Source organism: Squalius cephalus (genome assembly GCF_949319135.1).
Source record: "Squalius cephalus genome assembly, chromosome: 10".
NCBI lineage: Eukaryota > Metazoa > Chordata > Actinopteri > Cypriniformes > Leuciscidae > Squalius > Squalius cephalus.
Window position 1 is genome coordinate 44,460,848 of NC_137131.1, and position 21,396 is coordinate 44,482,243.

General features: G+C 38.5%; 1 protein-coding gene across 1 annotated transcript in view; it reads left to right on the plus strand.

Moving 5' to 3' along the window:
• cacna1ib (calcium voltage-gated channel subunit alpha1 Ib) overlaps positions 1–21,396 on the plus strand; it is a 155,604-nt gene that overhangs the window by 56,623 nt on the left and 77,585 nt on the right. Inside the window, exons 4-6 of the mRNA XM_079884438.1 lie at positions 5,309–5,442; positions 9,181–9,278; positions 12,822–12,981. Coding sequence (XP_079740564.1) covers positions 5,309–5,442; positions 9,181–9,278; positions 12,822–12,981 — 392 coding nt within the window. The remainder of the gene's footprint in view (positions 1–5,308; positions 5,443–9,180; positions 9,279–12,821; positions 12,982–21,396) is intronic.

Sequence of the window (21,396 nt, forward strand, 5' to 3'; positions counted from 1 at the left end):
TAACAGTTTCCTCTGATAACAGATCACTGTAAACTGTAATGTGGACTCATGCACTTTCTATAAAGCTGCTTTGAAATGATGTGTATTGTGAAAAGCGCTATACAAAACATTGTGAATTGAATTGAATTGAATTGAATTTATACAATACAGATTGTTTCACAGTAATAAACAGTAAAGGGACAGAATAACTGATGCTAACTTCATCAAATATGTGACAAATTCGATTCCAGCTATAAGCAACTCTAAAAAACAGCAGTGTCAATTCAGTTAGTTGATTCAGTTCAGTTCAATAACAGTGTAAAGTTAAGCGGTTTTTAATTCACTATGAGTCAGTTCAATGTTGATTCAGTTCAGTTCAATAACAGTGTAAAGTTAAGCGGTTTTTAATTCACTTTGAGTCAGTTCAATGTTGATTCAGTTCAGTTCAATAACTGTGTAAAGTTAAGCGGTTTTTAATTCACTTTGAGTCAGTTCAATGTTGATTCAGTTCAGTTCAATAACTGTGTAGAGTTAAGCGGTTTTTAATTCACTTTGAGTCAGTTCAATGTTGATTCAGTTCAGTTCAATAACTGTGTAAAGTTAAGCGGTTTTTAATTCACTTTGAGTCAGTTCAATGTTGATTCAGTTCAGTTCAATAACAGTGTAGAGTTAAGCGGTTTTTAATTCACTTTGAGTCAGTTCAATGTTGATTCAGTTCAGTTCAATAACAGTGTAAAGTTAAGCGGTTTTTAATTCACTTTGAGTCAGTTCAATGTTGATTCAGTTCAGTTCAATAACAGTGTAGAGTTAAGCGGTTTTTAATTCACTTTGAGTCAGTTCAATGTTGATTCAGTTCAGTTCAATAACAGTGTAGAGTTAAGCGGTTTTTAATTCACTTTGAGTCAGTTCAATGTTGATTCAGTTCAGTTCAATAACAGTGTAGAGTTAAGCGGTTTTTAATTCACTTTGAGTCAGTTCAATGTTGATTCAGTTCAGTTCAATAACAGTGTAGAGTTAAGCAGTTTTTAATTCACTTTGAGTCAGTTCAATGTTGATTCAGTTCAGTTCAATAACTGTGTAAAATTAAGCGGTTTTTAATTCACTTTGAGTCAGTTCAATGTTGATTCAGTTCAGTAACTGTGTAGAGTTAAGCAGTTTTTAATTCACTTTGAGTCAGTTCAATGTTGATTCAGTTCAGTTCAATAACAGTGTAAAGTTAAGCGGTTTTTAATTCACTTTGAATCAGTTCAATGTTGATTCAGTTCAGTTCAATAACAGTGTAAAGTTAAGCGGTTTTTAATTCACTTTGAATCAGTTCAATGTTGATTCAGTTCAGTTCAATAACAGTGTAAAGTTAAGCGGTTTTTAATTCACTTTGAATCAGTTAAATGTTGATTCAGTTCAATAACAGTGTAAAGTTAAGCAGTTTTTAATTCACTTTGAGTCAGTTCAATGTTGATTCAGTTCAGTTCAATAACAGTGTAAAGTTAAGCAGTTTTTAATTCACTTTGAGTCAGTTCAATGTTGATTCAGTTCAGTTCAATAACAGTGTAAAGTTAAGCGGTTTTTAATTCACTTTGAATCAGTTAAATGTTGATTCAGTTCAGTTCAATAACAGTGTAAAGTTAAGCGGTTTTTAATTCACTTTGAGTCAGTTCAATGTTGATTCAGTTCAGTTCAATAACAGTGTAGAGTTAAGCGGTTTTTAATTCACTTTGAATCAGTTAAATGTTGATTCAGTTCAGTTCAATAACAGTGTAGAGTTAAGCGGTTTTTAATTCACTTTGAGTCAGTTCAATGTTGATTCAGTTCAGTTCAATAACTGTGTAAAGTTAAGCGGTTTTTAATTCACTTTGAGTCAGTTCAATGTTGATTCAGTTCAGTTCAATAACAGTGTAGAGTTAAGCGGTTTTTAATTCACTTTGAGTCAGTTCAATGTTGATTCAGTTCAGTTCAATAACAGTGTAAAGTTAAGCGGTTTTTAATTCACTTTGAGTCAGTTCAATGTTGATTCAGTTCAGTTCAATAACAGTGTAGAGTTAAGCGGTTTTTAATTCACTTTGAGTCAGTTCAATGTTGATTCAGTTCAGTTCAATAACAGTGTAGAGTTAAGCGGTTTTTAATTCACTTTGAGTCAGTTCAATGTTGATTCAGTTCAGTTCAATAACAGTGTAGAGTTAAGCGGTTTTTAATTCACTTTGAGTCAGTTCAATGTTGATTCAGTTCAGTTCAATAACAGTGTAGAGTTAAGCAGTTTTTAATTCACTTTGAGTCAGTTCAATGTTGATTCAGTTCAGTTCAATAACTGTGTAAAATTAAGCGGTTTTTAATTCACTTTGAGTCAGTTCAATGTTGATTCAGTTCAGTAACTGTGTAGAGTTAAGCAGTTTTTAATTCACTTTGAGTCAGTTCAATGTTGATTCAGTTCAGTTCAATAACAGTGTAAAGTTAAGCGGTTTTTAATTCACTTTGAATCAGTTCAATGTTGATTCAGTTCAGTTCAATAACAGTGTAAAGTTAAGCGGTTTTTAATTCACTTTGAATCAGTTCAATGTTGATTCAGTTCAGTTCAATAACAGTGTAAAGTTAAGCGGTTTTTAATTCACTTTGAATCAGTTAAATGTTGATTCAGTTCAATAACAGTGTAAAGTTAAGCAGTTTTTAATTCACTTTGAGTCAGTTCAATGTTGATTCAGTTCAGTTCAATAACAGTGTAAAGTTAAGCAGTTTTTAATTCACTTTGAGTCAGTTCAATGTTGATTCAGTTCAGTTCAATAACAGTGTAAAGTTAAGCGGTTTTTAATTCACTTTGAATCAGTTAAATGTTGATTCAGTTCAGTTCAATAACAGTGTAAAGTTAAGCGGTTTTTAATTCACTTTGAGTCAGTTCAATGTTGATTCAGTTCAGTTCAATAACAGTGTAAAGTTAAGCGGTTTTTAATTCACTTTGAATCAGTTAAATGTTGATTCAGTTCAGTTCAATAACAGTGTAGAGTTAAGCAGTTTTTAATTCACTTTGAGTCAGTTCAATGTTGATTCAGTTCAGTTCAATAACAGTGTAGAGTTAAGCAGTTTTTAATTCACTTTGAGTCAGTTAAATGTTGATTCAGTTCAGTTCAATAACAGTGTAAAGTTAAGCGGTTTTTAATTCACTTTGAGTCAGTTAAATGTTGATTCAGTTCAGTTCAATAACAGTGTAAAGTTAAGCGTTTTTTAATTCACTTTGAGTCAGTTCAATGTTGATTCAGTTCAGTTCAATAACAGTGTAAAGTTAAGCAGTTTTTAATTCACTTTGAATCAGTTAAATGTTGATTCAGTTCAGTTCAATAACAGTGTAAAGTTAAACAGTTTTTAATTCACTTTGAGTCAGTTCAGTGTTGATTCAGTTCAGTTCAATAACAGTGTAAAGTTAAGCAGTTTTTAATTCACTTTGAATCAGTTAAATGTTGATTCAGTTCAGTTCAATAACAGTGTAAAGTTAAGCGGTTTTTAATTCACTTTGAGTCAGTTCAATGTTGATTCAGTTCAGTTCAATAACAGTGTAAAGTTAAGCAGTTTTTAATTCACTTTGAGTCAGTTCAATGTTGATTCAGTTCAGTTCAATAACAGTGTAGAGTTAAGCGGTTTTTAATTCACTTTGACTTTGAGTCAGTTCAATGTTGATTCAGTTCAGTTCAATAACAGTGTAAAGTTAAGCAGTTTTTAATTCACTTTGAATCAGTTCAATGTTGATTCAGTTCAGTTCAATAACAGTGTAAAGTTAAGCAGTTTTTAATTCACTTTGAGTCAGTTCAATGTTGATTCAGTTCAGTTCAATAACAGTGTAGAGTTAAGCGGTTTTTAATTCACTTTGAATCAGTTCAATGTTGATTCAGTTCAGTTCAATAACAGTGTAAAGTTAAGCGGTTTTTAATTCACTTTGAGTCAGTTCAATGTTGATTCAGTTCAGTTCAATAACAGTGTAAAGTTAAGCGGTTTTTAATTCACTTTGAGTCAGTTCAATGTTGATTCAGTTCAGTTCAATAACAGTGTAGAGTTAAGCGGTTTTTAATTCACTTTGAGTCAGTTCAATGTTGATTCAGTTCAGTTCAATAACAGTGTAAAGTTAAGCGTTTTTTAATTCACTTTGAGTCAGTTCAATGTTGATTCAGTTCAGTTCAATAACAGTGTAAAGTTAAGCGGTTTTTAATTCACTTTGAGTCAGTTCAATGTTGATTCAGTTCAGTTCAATAACAGTGTAAAGTTAAGCAGTTTTTAATTCACTTTGAGTCAGTTCAATGTTGATTCAGTTCAGTTCAATAACAGTGTAAAGTTAAGCGTTTTTTAATTCACTTTGAGTCAGTTCAATGTTGATTCAGTTCAGTTCAATAACAGTGTAAAGTTAAGCGTTTTTTAATTCACTTTGAGTCAGTTCAATGTTGATTCAGTTCAGTTCAATAACAGTGTAGAGTTAAGCAGTTTTTAATTCACTTTGAGTCAGTTCAATGTTGATTCAGTTCAGTTCAATAACAGTGTAAAGTTAAGCGTTTTTTAATTCACTTTGAGTCAGTTCAATGTTGATTCAGTTCAGTTCAATAACAGTGTAAAGTTAAGCGGTTTTTAATTCACTTTGAGTCAGTTCAATGTTGATTCAGTTCAGTTCAATAACAGTGTAAAGTTAAGCAGTTTTTAATTCACTTTGAGTCAGTTCAATGTTGATTCAGTTCAGTTCAATAACAGTGTAAAGTTAAGCGGTTTTTAATTCACTTTGAGTCAGTTCAATGTTGATTCAGTTCAGTTCAATAACAGTGTAAAGTTAAGCGGTTTTTAATTCACTTTGAGTCAGTTCAATGTTGATTCAGTTCAGTTCAATAACAGTGTAAAGTTAAGCAGTTTTTAATTCACTTTGAGTCAGTTCAATGTTGATTCAGTTCAGTTCAATAACAGTGTAAAGTTAAGCAGTTTTTAATTCACTTTGAGTCAGTTCAATGTTGATTCAGTTCAGTTCAATAACAGTGTAAAGTTAAGCGGTTTTTAATTCACTTTGAGTCAGTTCAATGTTGATTCAGTTCAGTTCAATAACAGTGTAAAGTTAAGCGGTTTTTAATTCACTTTGAGTCAGTTCAGTGTAGATTCAGTTCAGTTCAATAACAGTGTAAAGTTAAGCAGTTTTTTATTCACTTTGAGTCAGTTCAATGTAGATTCAATTCATTTCAATAACTGTCAATGTTACAGTTCATCACTTATGAAATGAAGTTGAATCCTGCTGTAAAGCAGAAGAGAATAGTGTCTTTGTTCTCATCTGAGAGTCCTGAGTAAACGAGTGAATATGAAGTGTGTTTTCACCCAGGCCTTCGACGCCTTCATCTACATCTTCTTTGCGCTGGAGATGGTGGTGAAGATCGTGGCTCTGGGGATCTTCGGCCAGCGCTGTTATCTGGGCGACACCTGGAACCGACTGGACTTCTTCATCGTGATGGCCGGGTGAGCAGTGCTTAAACACACACGTTATACGGGTTTGATTCCTGAACACCTGAACACATGAACACATGAACACCTGAACACATGAACACATGAACACATGAACACCTGAACACATGAGCACCTGAACACCTGAACACCTGAACACCTGAACACATGAGCACCTGAACACCTGAACACATGAGCACCTGAACACATGAACACCTGAACACATGAGCACATGAACACATGAACACCTGAACACCTGAACACATGAGCACCTGAACACCTGAACACCTGAACACATGAGCACCTGAACACATGAACATCTGAACACATGAACACATGAACACATGAACACCTGAACACCTGAACACATGAACACCTGAACACATGAACACATGAACACATGAACACATGAGCACCTGAACACCTGAACACATGAACACCTGAACACATAAACACCTGAACACCTGAACACATGAGCACCTGAACACATGAACACATGAACACCTGAACACCTGAACACATGAGCACCTGAACACATGAACACCTGAATACATGAACACATGAACACCTGAACACCTGAACACCTGAACACATGAACACATGAACACCTGAACACCTGAACACATGAGCACCTGAACACCTGAACACCTGAACACATGAACACATGAACACCTGAACACCTGAACACCTGAACACATGAGCACCTGAACACCTGAACACATGAGCACCTGAACACCTGAACACCTGAACACCTGAACACATGAACACCTGAACACCTGAACACCTGAACACATGAGCACCTGAACACCTGAACACATGAACACCTGAACACCTGAACACATGAACACCTGAACACCTGAACACCTGAACACATGAGCACCTGAACACCTGAACACATGAACACCTGAACACATGAACACATGAACACATGAACACCTGAACACCTGAACACCTGAACACATGAGCACCTGAACACCTGAACACATGAGCACCTGAACACCTGAACACATGAACACATGAACACCTGAACACCTGAACACATGAACACCTGAGCACCTGAACACCTGAACACCTGAGCACCTGAGCACCTGAACACCTGAACACCTGAGCACCTGAACACCTGAACACCTGAACACCTGAACACCTGAGCACCTGAACACATGAACACCTGAACACCTGAACACCTGAACACATGAGCACCTGAACACCTGAACACCTGAGCACCTGAACACCTGAACACCTGAGCACCTGAACACCTGAACACCTGAACACATGAGCACCTGAACACATGAACACATGAGCACCTGAGCACCTGAACACCTGAACACATGAACACCTGAACACATGAGCACCTGAACACATGAACACCTGAACACATGAACACATGAACACCTGAACACCTGAACACGTGAACACATGAACACCTGAACACCTGAACACCTGAACACATGAACACCTGAACACATGAACACCTGAACACATGAACACCTGAACACATGAACACATGAACACCTGAACACCTGAAAACATGAACACCTGAACACATGAACACCTGATCACCTGAACACATGAACACCTGGACACCTGGACACCTGAACACCTGAACACCTGAACACATGAACACCTGAACACCTGAACACATGAACACATGAGCACCTGAGCACCTGAGCACCTGAGCACCTGAACACATGGACACCTGAACACATGAACACCTGATCACCTGAACACATGAACACCTGGACACCTGGACACCTGAACACCTGAACACCTGAACACATGAACACCTGAGCACCTGAGCACCTGAACACCTGAAAACATGAACACCTGAACACATGAACACCTGATCACCTGAACACATGAACACCTGGACACCTGGACACCTGAACACCTGAACACCTGAACACATGAACACCTGAACACCTGAACACATGAACACATGAGCACCTGAGCACCTGAGCACCTGAGCACCTGAACACATGGACACCTGGACACATGAACACATGAACACATGAACACATGAACACCTGAACACATGAACACCTCGACACATGAACACCTGAACACCTGAACACATGAACACCTCGACACATGAACACCTGAACACCTGAGCTGAGGAAGCGGGATGATGAAAGCTTCTCAGTTCAGGTCAGGAGGGATTCATGATGCTGATATTCTCATACACTGTAGTAAAACATTTTTTTGAGTTTAACTTGCTTTCAAAAGTTGATAATATTTAAATTTTGTCAATTCAAATACATTGGACAAATCAATGTCATATATTTTTGTTCAATAATATTTTAGATTATTATTTTGAATTTTGAGGGGATTTTATGATACTCTGCAATATTTAAACAATTTGTATGAGCTATTTGATCCATTTAAATTAATATTATTTTATTTTTCAATAAATGCAATATTTCAGATTAAAATAGAGGGGAGGCCATTCCATTATTTGAAGTGAGAATAGTGCGTTCTGAAGGTGTTAAAAAATATCGAAAAAATGTAATAAATATATTTTTTAAATATTATTAAAAAATAATAATAAATGCTTGTGTAATATTGTGATGTAACCGCCTGTACCGCTGTCTATATCCAGAGGCTTTTGGATTCCCTAGTTGTTTTTTTAGACATAATGTCTTAAGTTTATTAGGTTTTGCATTTAGATATATATTTAGACATTCTATAAGACTACTTTTGGTCAAGTTTTTTTTTTTAAGTATCAGGTTTTGCATTATGATTACAATCAGACATTAAAATTTGGTTTGAAAGGGAACACACGGAGAGATTTTTGTTGTTTGGTTTTTGATTGATAATTTAAAAATCTGACAAAAATAAGGAATGGATATCAATAATTCAAATCACTTTATACAAACATTTTGAAATTAAAATATAATTGTCAGTGCATTCTGCATTGGGTTGAATTGTTGATTTTATTTCACACATTTGCAAGATCCTGCTCTTTTACAATTACACTAGTTCAAATGTGTGTGTGTGTGTGTGTGTGTTTATTTTGGAGAATAACCCGTTCATTGCTGTACTTTTATCATGATTTTACAACATTAATGTCTCATTTAAACTACAGACCAATGGCTCATGATGTTTCGCTGCGTATCAAACCTTCTGTTTCGCTGACGTGTGTGTTTTATTTGTGTCTACAGTATAGACTCTGATCAGTCAGTAAAACAGTGTGTGAAAGCAGGACAGATGGAGATCTTTAATGAACGCCGGCTCTGTGTTTGCATGTGTGTGAATATGTTGAGCATACGATCAGATGCCAGAGATCATCACACCAGCTGTGTGTGTGTGTGTGTGTGTTTGAGGAGCTTCTGCTGGAGATTCAGACTGCTGTGTTAGACACATGAAATGTGTGTTTTTAACGTTTGTGTGTGTGTGTATGTATGTGTGTGTGTGTTTGTGTGTGTTTGAGGAGCTTCTGCTGGAGATTCAGACTCGCGTGAACAAACGTTTAACGTGTGTGTGAGACTGCTGTGTTAGTCACATGAAATGTGTGTTTTTAATGTGTGTGTGCGTGTGTGTGTGTTTGAGGAGCTTCTGCTGGAGATTCAGGCTCGCGTGAACAAACGTTTAACGTGTGTGTGAGACTGCTGTGTTAGACACATGAAATGTGTGTTTTTAACGTGTGTGTGTGTGTGTGTGTGTGTGTTTGAGGAGCTTCTGCTGGAGATTCAGACTGCTGTGTTAGACACATGAAATGTGTGTTTTTAACGTGTGTGTGTGTGTGTGTGTGTTTAGGGTGGTGGAGTATTCGCTGGACCTGCAGAACATCAACCTGACGGCCATCCGGACAGTGAGAGTCCTGCGACCGCTCAAAGCCATCAACAGAGTCCCGAGTGAGTCCTGGTTCTGCCGTCCGTGATCGTGTGGATCAAACGTGACTGTGAGGGATTCATCAGCGCTGAAGAGGAGACGAGCTTCTTCACACGAGCCTCTAATCAGATCAAACCCTCCTGAGGAACCATGAGCACTGCAGCCACAGAGATCATGATCCTGAAGATGAACCGGGAGGAAATCACATTAACATTATGAGGATTAGACACATTGGGCCCTATCTCGCACCCAGCGCAACTGACTTTGTACACGACGCATGTATCATTCCTATTTCTCACCCGCGCACAGCGGACTCTTCCCTCCACAGACGCACGTCGGTAAATTAGGGAATGAACTTGCGCTCCCGGGGGCGGTTCAGCGAAGAGAGGAGGCGTGTTCCGGCGCAAACGTTCCCTGGTGCTATTTTGCAGTTTCAGAAAACAATCCCGCCACAGACCAGGAGAAACCTCGTCTAAAGTCAGTGGCGCATGTTATTCAGAGGCTATTTTAAGGGCGCATGCTTGGCCATAATGTAGCGTGTGCACAACACACACACACTTTGCTTCTCTCATCTACACAGACGCAGCAGTTTTCATTTTTAGAAAACCATACATTATTACAAGGAAAAATATTCCACATGAGGGAAATCATTGTGGTGTCCATGAAGATGTGAAAAATAGGCATAAATCTAGCTTACACATTTACCCAAATTATCATACGCCTGTTTAAGCGAAGCTAATTTGTGTTTCTCCATCCCCAATGTCACTTCTCTGTGTTTTACGGCCCTGACGAGAACGCCGGTCTCCTCGGCTGTGAACCGCTCCTGGCAAATCCGCCGTTATAATAGCAATCCGCCATGGAACAAGCGCGTCTGCTCTTAAAGGGAATGTGAGATGACGCTCTGATTGGTTTATTTCACGTTACGCCCAAACCACACCTATGAGTAATGAAGCAACTTCAGACCAACACATTTTAGATTTGCGTCGGGCGCAAGAGTCATTTATGAGTGAGACCCACCCACAAAGTTACTTGCGTTTCGCGCTTGACACTTGCGTTTCAGATCGTTAAAATAGGGCCCACTGTTAGGGTTGCCAACCGCTCCGTATAATACGGAATCATGCCGTAAGGCAAGGCAAGGCAAGGCAAGTTTATTTATATAGCACATTTCATACACAATGGCAATTCAAAGTGCTTTACATAGAAGAAATTAAAATAATAAAAAGAAATAAGAATAATTAAAACAGTTTAGACTTGCAAACATAGACGTTCGCGGAAGGCTTTAAGACCCAGCAGAATCCTCTACCGGCTGTCGCTATCAGACGACGTTACCAAAAATCTTTCACTATTGTAAGTTAATGTTAAATAGAGAGAAACATTTGACATTAAAGTAACTTACCGTAGGATACTTGGTTGGACCTCGTTATTGAAACACAAAATTGATTTAATTTTGTGTTTCAATAATGAGGTCCAACCAAGTAGCCAATAAAAATCAATACAATCTCATGCACCAAAAGCCGCCCATGGATACTAATCATTTAAGTTCTCTTTATCTCAGTAATGTTCAATTGTGTTGATAGAAAAAAACAACAAGATACATTTCTAGTTTCAACATTATTTGTTCTTCAAAAAAGTTGTGCAACCATTGAAAATGTGTGTACCAATTTACTCATGGAGCCACATTAACATCCCTATATATTGGGACTATACATTTAACCATATTCGGCCTTAAAAATAAAGAAACCAAAAGAAAGATTTGTTAAGAATTAGAATCTAAAAGGATATTAAGATATTTTTAATATGAATTGCAAGCATGCAAACTTTGGGCAAAAAAAAACAAAAGTAGTGGTTTTTCCCATTTTTAAAGGAAAGTTTCTGAAATTTGGTTGATTTTTCCACGAAATGACCCAAATGTGTTTTTCTGAGAAGCTTTTATACATCTGTTGTTCACATATTTAACTGCAGATGCTGAAGTGATATGCACTGTGCGGGATTTTGAGTGTCCCTTATTCTGTCCTTTATTTTCTATAAAGAACCACGATTGTTCCTTATTTTCCTTTCCATAAGTTGGCAACCCTACATACTGTCGACCAACCCTAACACAAAACTTACTGCATTTTAACTATAAAAATTATTTACTTTATTTGTATACTGTTTTTACAAGGTTTTGGGAGATTTGTTCATGTTTAGCTCACGTCTTCCAGTAACACTAATAGAACATTCGTTCAGAGTTATTTAAAAACATTATTTATACATAGTTCAAAAGTACAATTGCAGGGTATTTATATTCAGTATAAATATGTAAATGCATTTGTAGTATACTTAGCATAAAATAAATGTATTTCAAATACATTTAGTATATCACTAGGGTGAGGAAGAACATGATCAGTATTCAGCAGAAACCCATAGCAAAATTACTGAAATTAATGAGAAAACTGAAAATAAATAAAACATAATTCAAATCTAAAAGCATCTCAGCGCGACTGAGACTCTCACAGCTTCTCGAAACTTTCAGTTAGTGTGTCGGATGAGACTTGCTCGTTATTTATATGGTTTTTTCTTCACCTCACGGTAAACACTCGAAGACGAGACCTCCGCAGATCTCTGCCAGAAACGCCTTCACAGATCCTCACATCTGTGCCTGTCAGAGACATCTCCGAACGGTTGCTCTTCTGCTCTTCCTCACGGTGTAACTCGTGCAATCACGTTAAGGCGTTTGAGTTTTGTGATTAAAATAAGGTTTTGATCCTGAGTAGAGATGAAGACTCTGATCCAGCGCTGATGTGTTTGGCTTGTGAAGTCGAGTGTTTGTTTCAAAGCAGCTTTTCAGCAATCCATGATGTTTAGAATATCTTAATATCTTCATGCCTTATAGTTGCGTTTATCAGATTAGAGCTGTGCAATAATGTACAGTCAAACCAAAAATTGTTCAGACACCAGATATAATTTTTGATAGTGTGTGCAGGACACTATATTTCATTTCTGTAAGTGAGGAGAGCAAAATAAAGTAAACTGTGACATATTATACCCAAATATTCTTCATTCAGTGACTACCAGTAAAACTTTGGGCCCAATAATGATTGGGACACTTTGAGCTGATCATGTTTTGCTGAAGTGTGTTTCTTTAATTGCTAATGCTCTTTTTACACACAGACTGAACACAATGAAGCATTGCTTGGTGATTGGTTGAGCTAAACTGGTATTATCTAATTGTGTAGTTCAATTTAACAGCTGACAGATATTCAACATAATTCATGTGTGAGACAGTCTAACAGAAGGACGGACAAAACCAGTCAAATATCATCTGAGTTCTGCTCATATTTATTACCATTTTCTAAACTATAGCGAATAAACTGTGATAATGTGAGAAGAGTCTGAATAAATTTTGGTTTGACTAGTTATATTTTGTGACGATATAAACAGTATGCTTAGCGTAAGTGTACTGTATGTATCTGGCTAACTATTAATTTGTTATCTGGTGATATTGAGAATTATGAAACCTGTGTGGTTTTGAATGTCAGATTGTTATAATTTCTTGCTCGTGGTGTGTGTGTGTGTGTGTGTGTCAGGCATGAGGATCCTGGTGAATCTGCTGTTGGACACACTGCCGATGTTGGGGAACGTTCTTCTGCTCTGCTTCTTCGTCTTCTTCATCTTCGGCATCATCGGTGTTCAGTTGTGGGCGGGGCTTCTGCGCAACCGCTGCTACCCGGAGGAGAACTTCACCCTGTGAGTCTGAAGCAGAGGCTGTATAACAATATGTTTGTAGTGTGTGTGACGTCACCCGTAGTGTTTCTGAAGAGCGTTTCTGAAGCCCAAAGAGCCGGCCGTCGCCATCTTGGCAGCGTCACTCCCAGATAAACGAAAATGGCGGATTAGCTGAGGTGACGTGGCGCTAACAGACAAATGGCTAGTAGTGACATCAGCGGCAATCCACCTGTCACTCAAGTGCCCACGCCCTTAATTATGCAGAACTTTAAGGCTTGATATAATTTAAACAGATGAGTTATAAAAATATTCACCCCCCTCAGTCGTCATGAAGGGCAAAATTAGCTATAAAGAAAGAACAAAGGCAAAATAACGCATGCACGTTTTCTTAATATGATCATTAAAAACCAAGAGACTGATGAAAATGTGGGACATTTTCTCAATATGCGACGCGTGGGACAAGCAGTGAAAATGCTGTATAATAACACAAACTATTACCTAAAGTGCCCAATTATGCTTTTTCGGATGTGACCTTTCATGTAGTGTGTAATAAAGCTGTTGTGAATGTAAAAGCTCTGCAAAGTTTCAAAGATCAAAGTGCAGATTAATGGAGTTTGTGATTCTGAACTGAAGCGAGTCGTCAGTAATTCAGTCTCAGTTCCTGATGAACCTGCGCAGGTTTGTAACTCATTAGCATAATGCCAGCCTGTGGTCTTGATTGGCTGAGCAGCGTCTCTTAGCTCCGCCCTCAAACACTGTAGTGTATCTGAGACTGGGAGAGTTTGCTTCGTGTTGTTCGTGTCGAGAAGACGCTGTTTTCTGAGATTGATACGGTAAAACCCACGCCATCGTTACTGTTCGATCACTGTGAGATTCAGATATGATAATGAGCGTTTGCTTTCTGACCAATCAGAGCAGAGCAGCTCTCATAGAGGCGGAGCTTAGAGAGACTGAATCTCCGAACGAAGCGTTTCAGACACTGAGAGAGAAGAGCTGATGTGCAGTGGAGATTATGAGAAAGTGTTTTTTGACTTTGGATGCATGTAAATCTTTTGCAGGAGATTGTAGGAAACTAAATTAGGAAGTTTTAAAATATCATACAGGGCTGTACAGATGCTATGAAAAGATTGTTCTGTGCGATGAATAAATGTACCACTGTAGCACGCGTGCGATACAGTTTTGTAAACTCTGTTACTTGTGTTTGTTTTCAGACATGATAACAGTCGTCTTGTGCTTATGCGATATCCTGATTTTTGGATGATCGTGGATGATTTAATGTCTCCACGATCTGCTTTTGAAGAAATATGGTAGTATCGTACAGCACACAGTTCTGGCGCCTCGGTCCCAGTACTGTAAAACTCGACGTGCATTCACATCACATGTTAACGCAGCGGTAGAGTTACACTCCCGGGACACTGCACTTATCTGCAATCACAAACGTTCATTATTTACTTTGCTTTAAAGCTTTGCCGAGTAAACATTTCATTGGCGCCCGAAGCGCGCGCGCACTGTCAAACGGCTCCAAACTGGACTTTATCGTTCGCGTCTGATTGTGCTAATACTGCCAAATACACACGAGGTTTACATAAACACAGTTGGTTATTCTAGATGCGTGCAGGACTTAAAGTGACAGCACCTAGTAAACCTGCTCTCGCTTGTCCTTAAAGGGATAGTTGCTTAACTCAAAAGAAGATATTTTGAAGAATGTGTGTAACCAAACAGTTGCTGGTCCCCAATGACTTCCATAGTACGAAAAAAAAAAAAAACTTTTAGAAATCATTGAGGACCAGCAACTGTTTGGTTTCACACATTCTTCAAAAACGTCTATGTTCAACATAAACATCTGGTTTAAAACAACTTGAGAGTGAGTAAATGATGACAGGATTTTTATTTTTAGGTGAACTATCCCTTTAATGTTAATAAAACAACAAAAGAGAAAATCACTCACTAATCTTGACGGAAGAAGTTTAATACAGTAGCTTTAATGAGAATCATTATATAGTGTATATAGCGTTTTGTTTTTATAATTGTTCATTACGTTTCTTTCTTGAATGCTGAATCTCCTGTAGCTGAAAAAATAAATAAATAAAGCACTGTTTATTTCATTTGTATATTATGTTGTGTATCTTTGTTCTTATTTTTAATTACAAATATAAAATATAATGCCATAAAGATTTTTATCTTCGCCCACTTTGGCCTAAATGTCTGCCATTCTTTTTTATTATATATTTTGTAACCTTGTAAGGTTTTGTTTTTAAAATAGGAAAATTAGTTTGGCTGTCTTGCAGAATAGTAAAACCAATCAGAAATCAGGAATTGTGATTTTCCTGAAAACAATCGTGATGTGATACTTTTGCCATATCGCCCACCCTACAAAACCACCAGTGCTATGTGCAAAAAAAGTTAGCGTACAGCCCTGTCATAATAGGGCACTTTAACCAGCGCTGGTTTTCATCCTCCTGATCGTTTCTGATGGAACGTGAGTTTCTATTCTGGTTCACATTCACATCACTGAAGGCTCTCCTGGGGTTTGAGGGTCGTGCCGCTCTTGACCAGCGTAAACTCAGAGCCTCTGCTGAGCCTCACGGGGGCTGAAGACATCAGTGAATCTGTCACGATGATCCCTCATTAGAGCGCACTGCAGATCCCTCACCGAAGCGCACTTCAGTGAACACAAATCATTATTAATGATTGAGAATCAGTACCGAATGCAGTTTAACTGCCATCTTTCTGTGTCTCAAGAACCAGTGACGTATGAAAGGAGCCAGTGCTCACCGGGTTCAAAATATATTCAGAGAAGAATGCAAAATTCAGTTTCATGGCTGTTTAGAATCCGTTCACAGAAATCACAATGTAATGGAAGTAGCCACAGATCTTGTTTTCTGTATTTTGATGTAAAATCAAGTGTAATCGATAATAAATTAGTAAAAAGTCATGTCACTGCAAAAATGCTTTTATTACTCAGTATTTTTCTTGTTTCCAGTCAAAATATCTAAAAAGTCTTAAATCAAGATGCATTTACTAAAGTAAATTTAGTTTAAAGTAAATGGGGGGGGGGGGGGGGGGGGGGGGGATCTAATGGCATTTCACTCATCTAGTAAATGCTTCTTGATTTAAGAATTTTGAGATATTTTGACTGGAAACAAGACTTTTTGTTTGCAGTGCACCACACGCCGTTTCCCTGAGGTGAACAAATAAATCACTCACAGTAAAAGCAACAACATGCATATCCAAAATAGATACGATTATCTTTTTTCTAAATGCATTGATTTTATTGTGAATGATTCATTTGTGCGGGTATCATTTTTTTTTTACTTGTTTTGACCTCATAATTTTTCAATTTTCATTTCATGCCGACTTTACAAGACTGTAACCGTATAATCGCTCCGCTCTAATCTGATAAATGCAGCAATAAGGCGTGATATTAATCTATTATAAACATCAGCATCCTGATGTGCGAAGCGCTATACAAATAAGATTCACTGACTTGACTTTAATGCTCATAAAAGTAATTTTTTTTTTTAACGTAAAATATACCTTCATATTTCTTTCTACTGAGAAATGTGAGCTGGACAATCTCTCTCTCTCGCTCTCTCTCTCTCTCTCTCTCTCTCTCTCTCTCTCTCTCTCTCTCTCGTTCTCTCTCTCTCTCTCGTTCTCTCTCTCTCGTTCTCTCTCTCTCGTTCTCTCTCTCTCTCTCTCGTTCTCTCTCTCTCTCGTTCTCTCTCTCTCTCTCTCTCGTTCTCTCTCTCTCTCTCGTTCTCTCTCTCTCGTTCTCTCTCTCTCTCTCTCTCTCTCGTTCTCTCTCTCTCTCTCGTTCTCTCTCTCTCTCTCTCTCTCTCTCTCTCTCTCTCTCTCTCTCTTGTTCTCTTGTTCCTCTAATGTTTCTGTGTGATGAGTGATGGCGCACAGCAGGGGCTGCTGGGAGAATTACGGCTTTGACCTTGTTATGTCACACATGTGGCGGCTGTGATAATGGAGGGTGTGTGTTTCAGCGTTCGGAGAGCACACACACACACAGATTCACCAGAAAAACTCTTTAGTCTCACTGTGAGATTACTCTCACACACACTGTTTCTCATCCGTTGAGGGTTTTCTTCTGCAGAACTTTGAAGTCTTTTCAAAATAAATGTTATAGATATTATTGTGAATGATTCTTTTGTGCATATGGTTCCTGTTTTGGTAACACTTTACAGTAAGAATTCAATCAAGAATTCTAGAATAGTTAACTACATTAGTTACAGTCGTCATGAAAGTGAAGTTGTGCTGGTCTCCTCTATTGTGTCGTATATCGAGTGAAACGCTTCTGGAACGAGAATAAATGTGGGCGGGGCTTGATTGTGTCTGTGGGGAATTGATTGGATGGTTGTGGTTTGCTATTGGCTGATCTCATGTGAGTGACAGGTTATAGCCCCGCCCTCGTCATCAGAGAAGAGAAGAGACGCTGAAGAGGAACTTATTCTCATTCAACATTATTAAAACTATAATGATGCGCACCCATAAATCATGTACAATAAACACTTCCATAAAAACAAGAATTTTGCATTTTGATTTCATGCTGACTTTAACATTAACTAATATGAATATATGCTGTAGAAGTATTGTTATGTTGTTTGTTCAAGTCAATATCAACATTTATTAATAGATTTTTTAAAATCAAAGTTGCATTAGTTAATGCAGATATAAATATATTGCTCATTGTTAGTTTATATAAGCTATTGCATTATCTAATGTTAAATTAGACACTCCCTTTTTAACCTTTTTTGTTTAATGTCATAACTGGATCTTCGGGTGAAACAGTTTCTCCAATCATTTAGTGCGTTTAAACTCCGCCCCTTTGTGCCACGCCCACATCTCAACATCCAATCAACAACTGATGGAACGAAACCAAGTCTCCGCCCTACATTTTTCCTCTTTTCCGATATTCACTTGACTGTATGTCACAATATTTGATTTTCACCGTATTTTTTGAGACGTCTTGGACAAAAACGTACTCTATCTCACAGTAGGATTGTGTTCCCACGTTCCCTCTCAATCCCAGCCCTCCCTGCAGGAGATCTCTAATCTCCTGTCTTACTTCTGCTCTATTTTTATCACATCTCTGTCCCATCGGTCTTTATCAGAGCCCACTGAACCCAAGACGCTTTAATAACCACTGACGGTCCTCCGATTCAGCTGACGTCACACACACCTCGGCCTGATCACTGCCAGAAGAACCTGAGAAATACACTCGCGTTCACAAGGTGACAAATGTTTAGATGTTTCTGAAAGAGTCTCTTCTGCTCATCAAACCTGCATTTATTTGATCAAAAAATCCAGTAAAACAGTGAAATATGATTCCAGTGTAAATCATCTGTTTTCTATGTGAATATATAGTAAAGTGTAATTTATTCCTGTGATCAAAGCTGAGTTTTCAGCATCATTACTCCAGTCTTCAGCATTCAACTTTAACATTCTGTTCTATTGACATCAGATCTGTCTGGAAATGCTGACGATCAGCCGCTGATAGATGAATAAACGCTCGGCCTCTCTTTCATGGTGTTTGTCCTCTGTAATCTTCTGAAATATCATTTCATTTGCTGTGAGTGTTTGATCTGTGCGTTTGCTGTGTTCTCGAGTTTATTAAAAGCGTCTCAATGGCACCTTTGTGATCATAGAGAAGGAGCGCTGATGAAACCTCTGACCCTCTCGGCTCTGTTGAACCATCTGTGTGTGCTTCTGTTCTCCTGGAGGTTGCTCTTTATATTCCACAGAAATACTTCATGACTGTGATGAAATCTGCGGCTCCGAAACCTAGAGAGCAGAACACACCACCAGTCAAGGTTTTTTATGTTTTTTACCAAGATTTTTTAGGTTTTTAAAAGAAGTCTCTTATGCTCAACGAGGCTGCATTTATTTGATCAAAAATATACAAAATTACACAGTAATATTTTTTGTTTTTTAATCAAATAAATGCAGCCTTGGTGAGCAGAAGAGACTTCTTTTAAAAACATTAATAATCTTACTGACTGGTAGAGTATGCAGGGAGTATTTCAGTCTGGTTAATCGAGTCGAGTCGCATCGTCTATATAGAGTATTCAGATCAGTCACTGATGGCCTATGCTGGTTAGGATGCTTCCTAGGTTTTGGCAGTGGTGTAAAGTATTAGAGCAAATGTATTTAGTTGCTGTACTTAAGTAACGTTTTGGCTACTTTACTGAGAATCAAAAATATGAGCAACTTTTACGCTCTACTTGACTACATTTATAAATAAGTAAATGTACTTTTTACTCCAATACATTTGTGATGAGTAATGCAATTACATTTAGCATGGCACCTAACGTTTACTGCTTCAGTTTGTTTCTGCTATAAAGAAGTGATATCGTTGTCTAAGGGCATTGAAGGAACTATATCTATAACTATATCTGTGTGTTTTGCCTTTACTCACCCAAACTGGTCAACAAGGCTGCTTTACACGAGTGCGAGTGTATTACAGTAACAGGCAGTTGCTGAATCGTAGGTGTTTGATTTAGGAGATGCGGTCGTGATGAGGCCGAAACCAGCACTTCCAGTGCAAGACCAGTAGACTTTGACTATTTAATTGTACTTAACTTTATTTTATTCGTCCACTATATTGATGATACCATCTTTGAAGGATATTTACTTACGGCCTTTTTGTGCACTTGAGCTCAACTGAGACGAGAGTTTGTAGATGTTTAAGAGGCTGTTGTGTTGACCTTTATTTATTGCAATATTTAGGTTTATGTGTTATTTTGATTTTTAGAAAATAAGATAGATGCATATATTCCTGTGAAATTTAGTTTTTAGTATTTTGTCAGTGTAACATGGGCATCCCATAATAACTCGGCAGAGGTTTCTACCTGTTTTGTCAAGTGTATGTTTGCAATTAGACAGGTGTGTGTTTGCAGTGAGAAGTGAGTTTGCAGTGAGACAGGTGTGTGTTTGCAGTGAGAAGTGAGTTTGCAGTGAGACAGGTGTGTGTTTGCAGTGAGAAGTGAGTTTGCAGTGAGACAGGTGTGTGTTTGCAGTGAGAAGTGGTTTGCAGTGAGACAGGTGTGTGTTTGCAGTGAGAAGTGAGTTTGCAGTGACACAGGTGTGTGTTTGCAGTGAGAAGTGGTTTGCAGTGAGACAGGTGTGTGTTTACAGTGAGAAAGGTGTGTGTTTGCAGTGAGAAGTGAGTTTGCAGTGAGACAGGTGTGTGTTTGCAGTGAGAAGTGAGTTTGCATTGAGACAGGTGTGTGTTTGCAGTGAGACAGGTGTGCGTTTGCAGTGTGAGTGTGTCTGCAGTGAGACAGGTGTGCGTTTGCAGTGGGAGTGTGTGTCTGCAGTGAGACAGGTGTGTGTTTGCAGTATGAGTGTGTCTGCAGTGAGACAGGTGTGCGTTTGCAGTATGAGTGTGTCTGCAGTGAGACAGGTGTGTGTCTGCAGTGAGACAGGTTTGCGTTTGCAGTATGAGTGTGTCTGCAGTGAGACAGGTGTGTGTCTGCAGTGAGACAGGTGTGTGTTTGCAGTGAGAAGTGAGTTTGCAGTGAGACAGGTGTGTGTTTGCAGTGAGAAGTGAGTTTGCAGTGAGACAGGTGTGTGTTTGCAGTGAGAAGTGAGTTTGCAGTGAGACAGGTGTGTGTTTGCAGTGAGAAGTGGTTTGCAGTGAGACAGGTGTGTGTTTGCAGTGAGAAGTGAGTTTGCAGTGACACAGGTGTGTGTTTGCAGTGAGAAGTGGTTTGCAGTGAGACAGGTGTGTGTTTACAGTGAGACAGGTGTGTGTTTGCAGTGAGAAGTGAGTTTGCAGTGAGACAGGTGTGTGTTTGCAGTGAGAAGTGAGTTTGCATTGAGACAGGTGTGTGTTTGCAGTGAGACAGGTGTGCGTTTGCAGTGTGAGTGTGTCTGCAGTGAGACAGGTGTGCGTTTGCAGTGGGAGTGTGTGTCTGCAGTGAGACAGGTGTGTGTTTGCAGTATGAGTGTGTCTGTAGTGAGACAGGTGTGCGTTTGCAGTATGAGTGTGTCTGCAGTGAGACAGGTGTGTGTCTGCAGTGAGACAGGTGTGCGTTTGCAGTGGGAGTGTATCTGCAGTGAGACAGGTGTGCGTTTGCAGTGGGAGTGTGTCTGCAGTGAGACAGGTGTGCGTTTGCAGTGGGAGTGTATCTGCAGTGAGACAGGTGTGCGTTTGCAGTATGAGTGTGTCTGCAGTAAGACAGGTGTGCGTTTGCAGTGGGAGTGTATCTGCAGTGAGACAGGTGTGTGTTTGCAGTGAGAAGTGAGTTTGCAGTGAGACAGGTGTGTGTTTGCAGTGAGACAGGTGTGTGTTTGCAGTGAGAAGTGAGTTTGCAGTGAGACAGGTGTGTGTTTGCAGTGAGACAGGTGTGCGTTTGCAGTATGAGTGTGTCTGCAGTGAGTCACGTGTGTGTTTGCAGTATGAGTGTGTCTGCAGTGAGACAG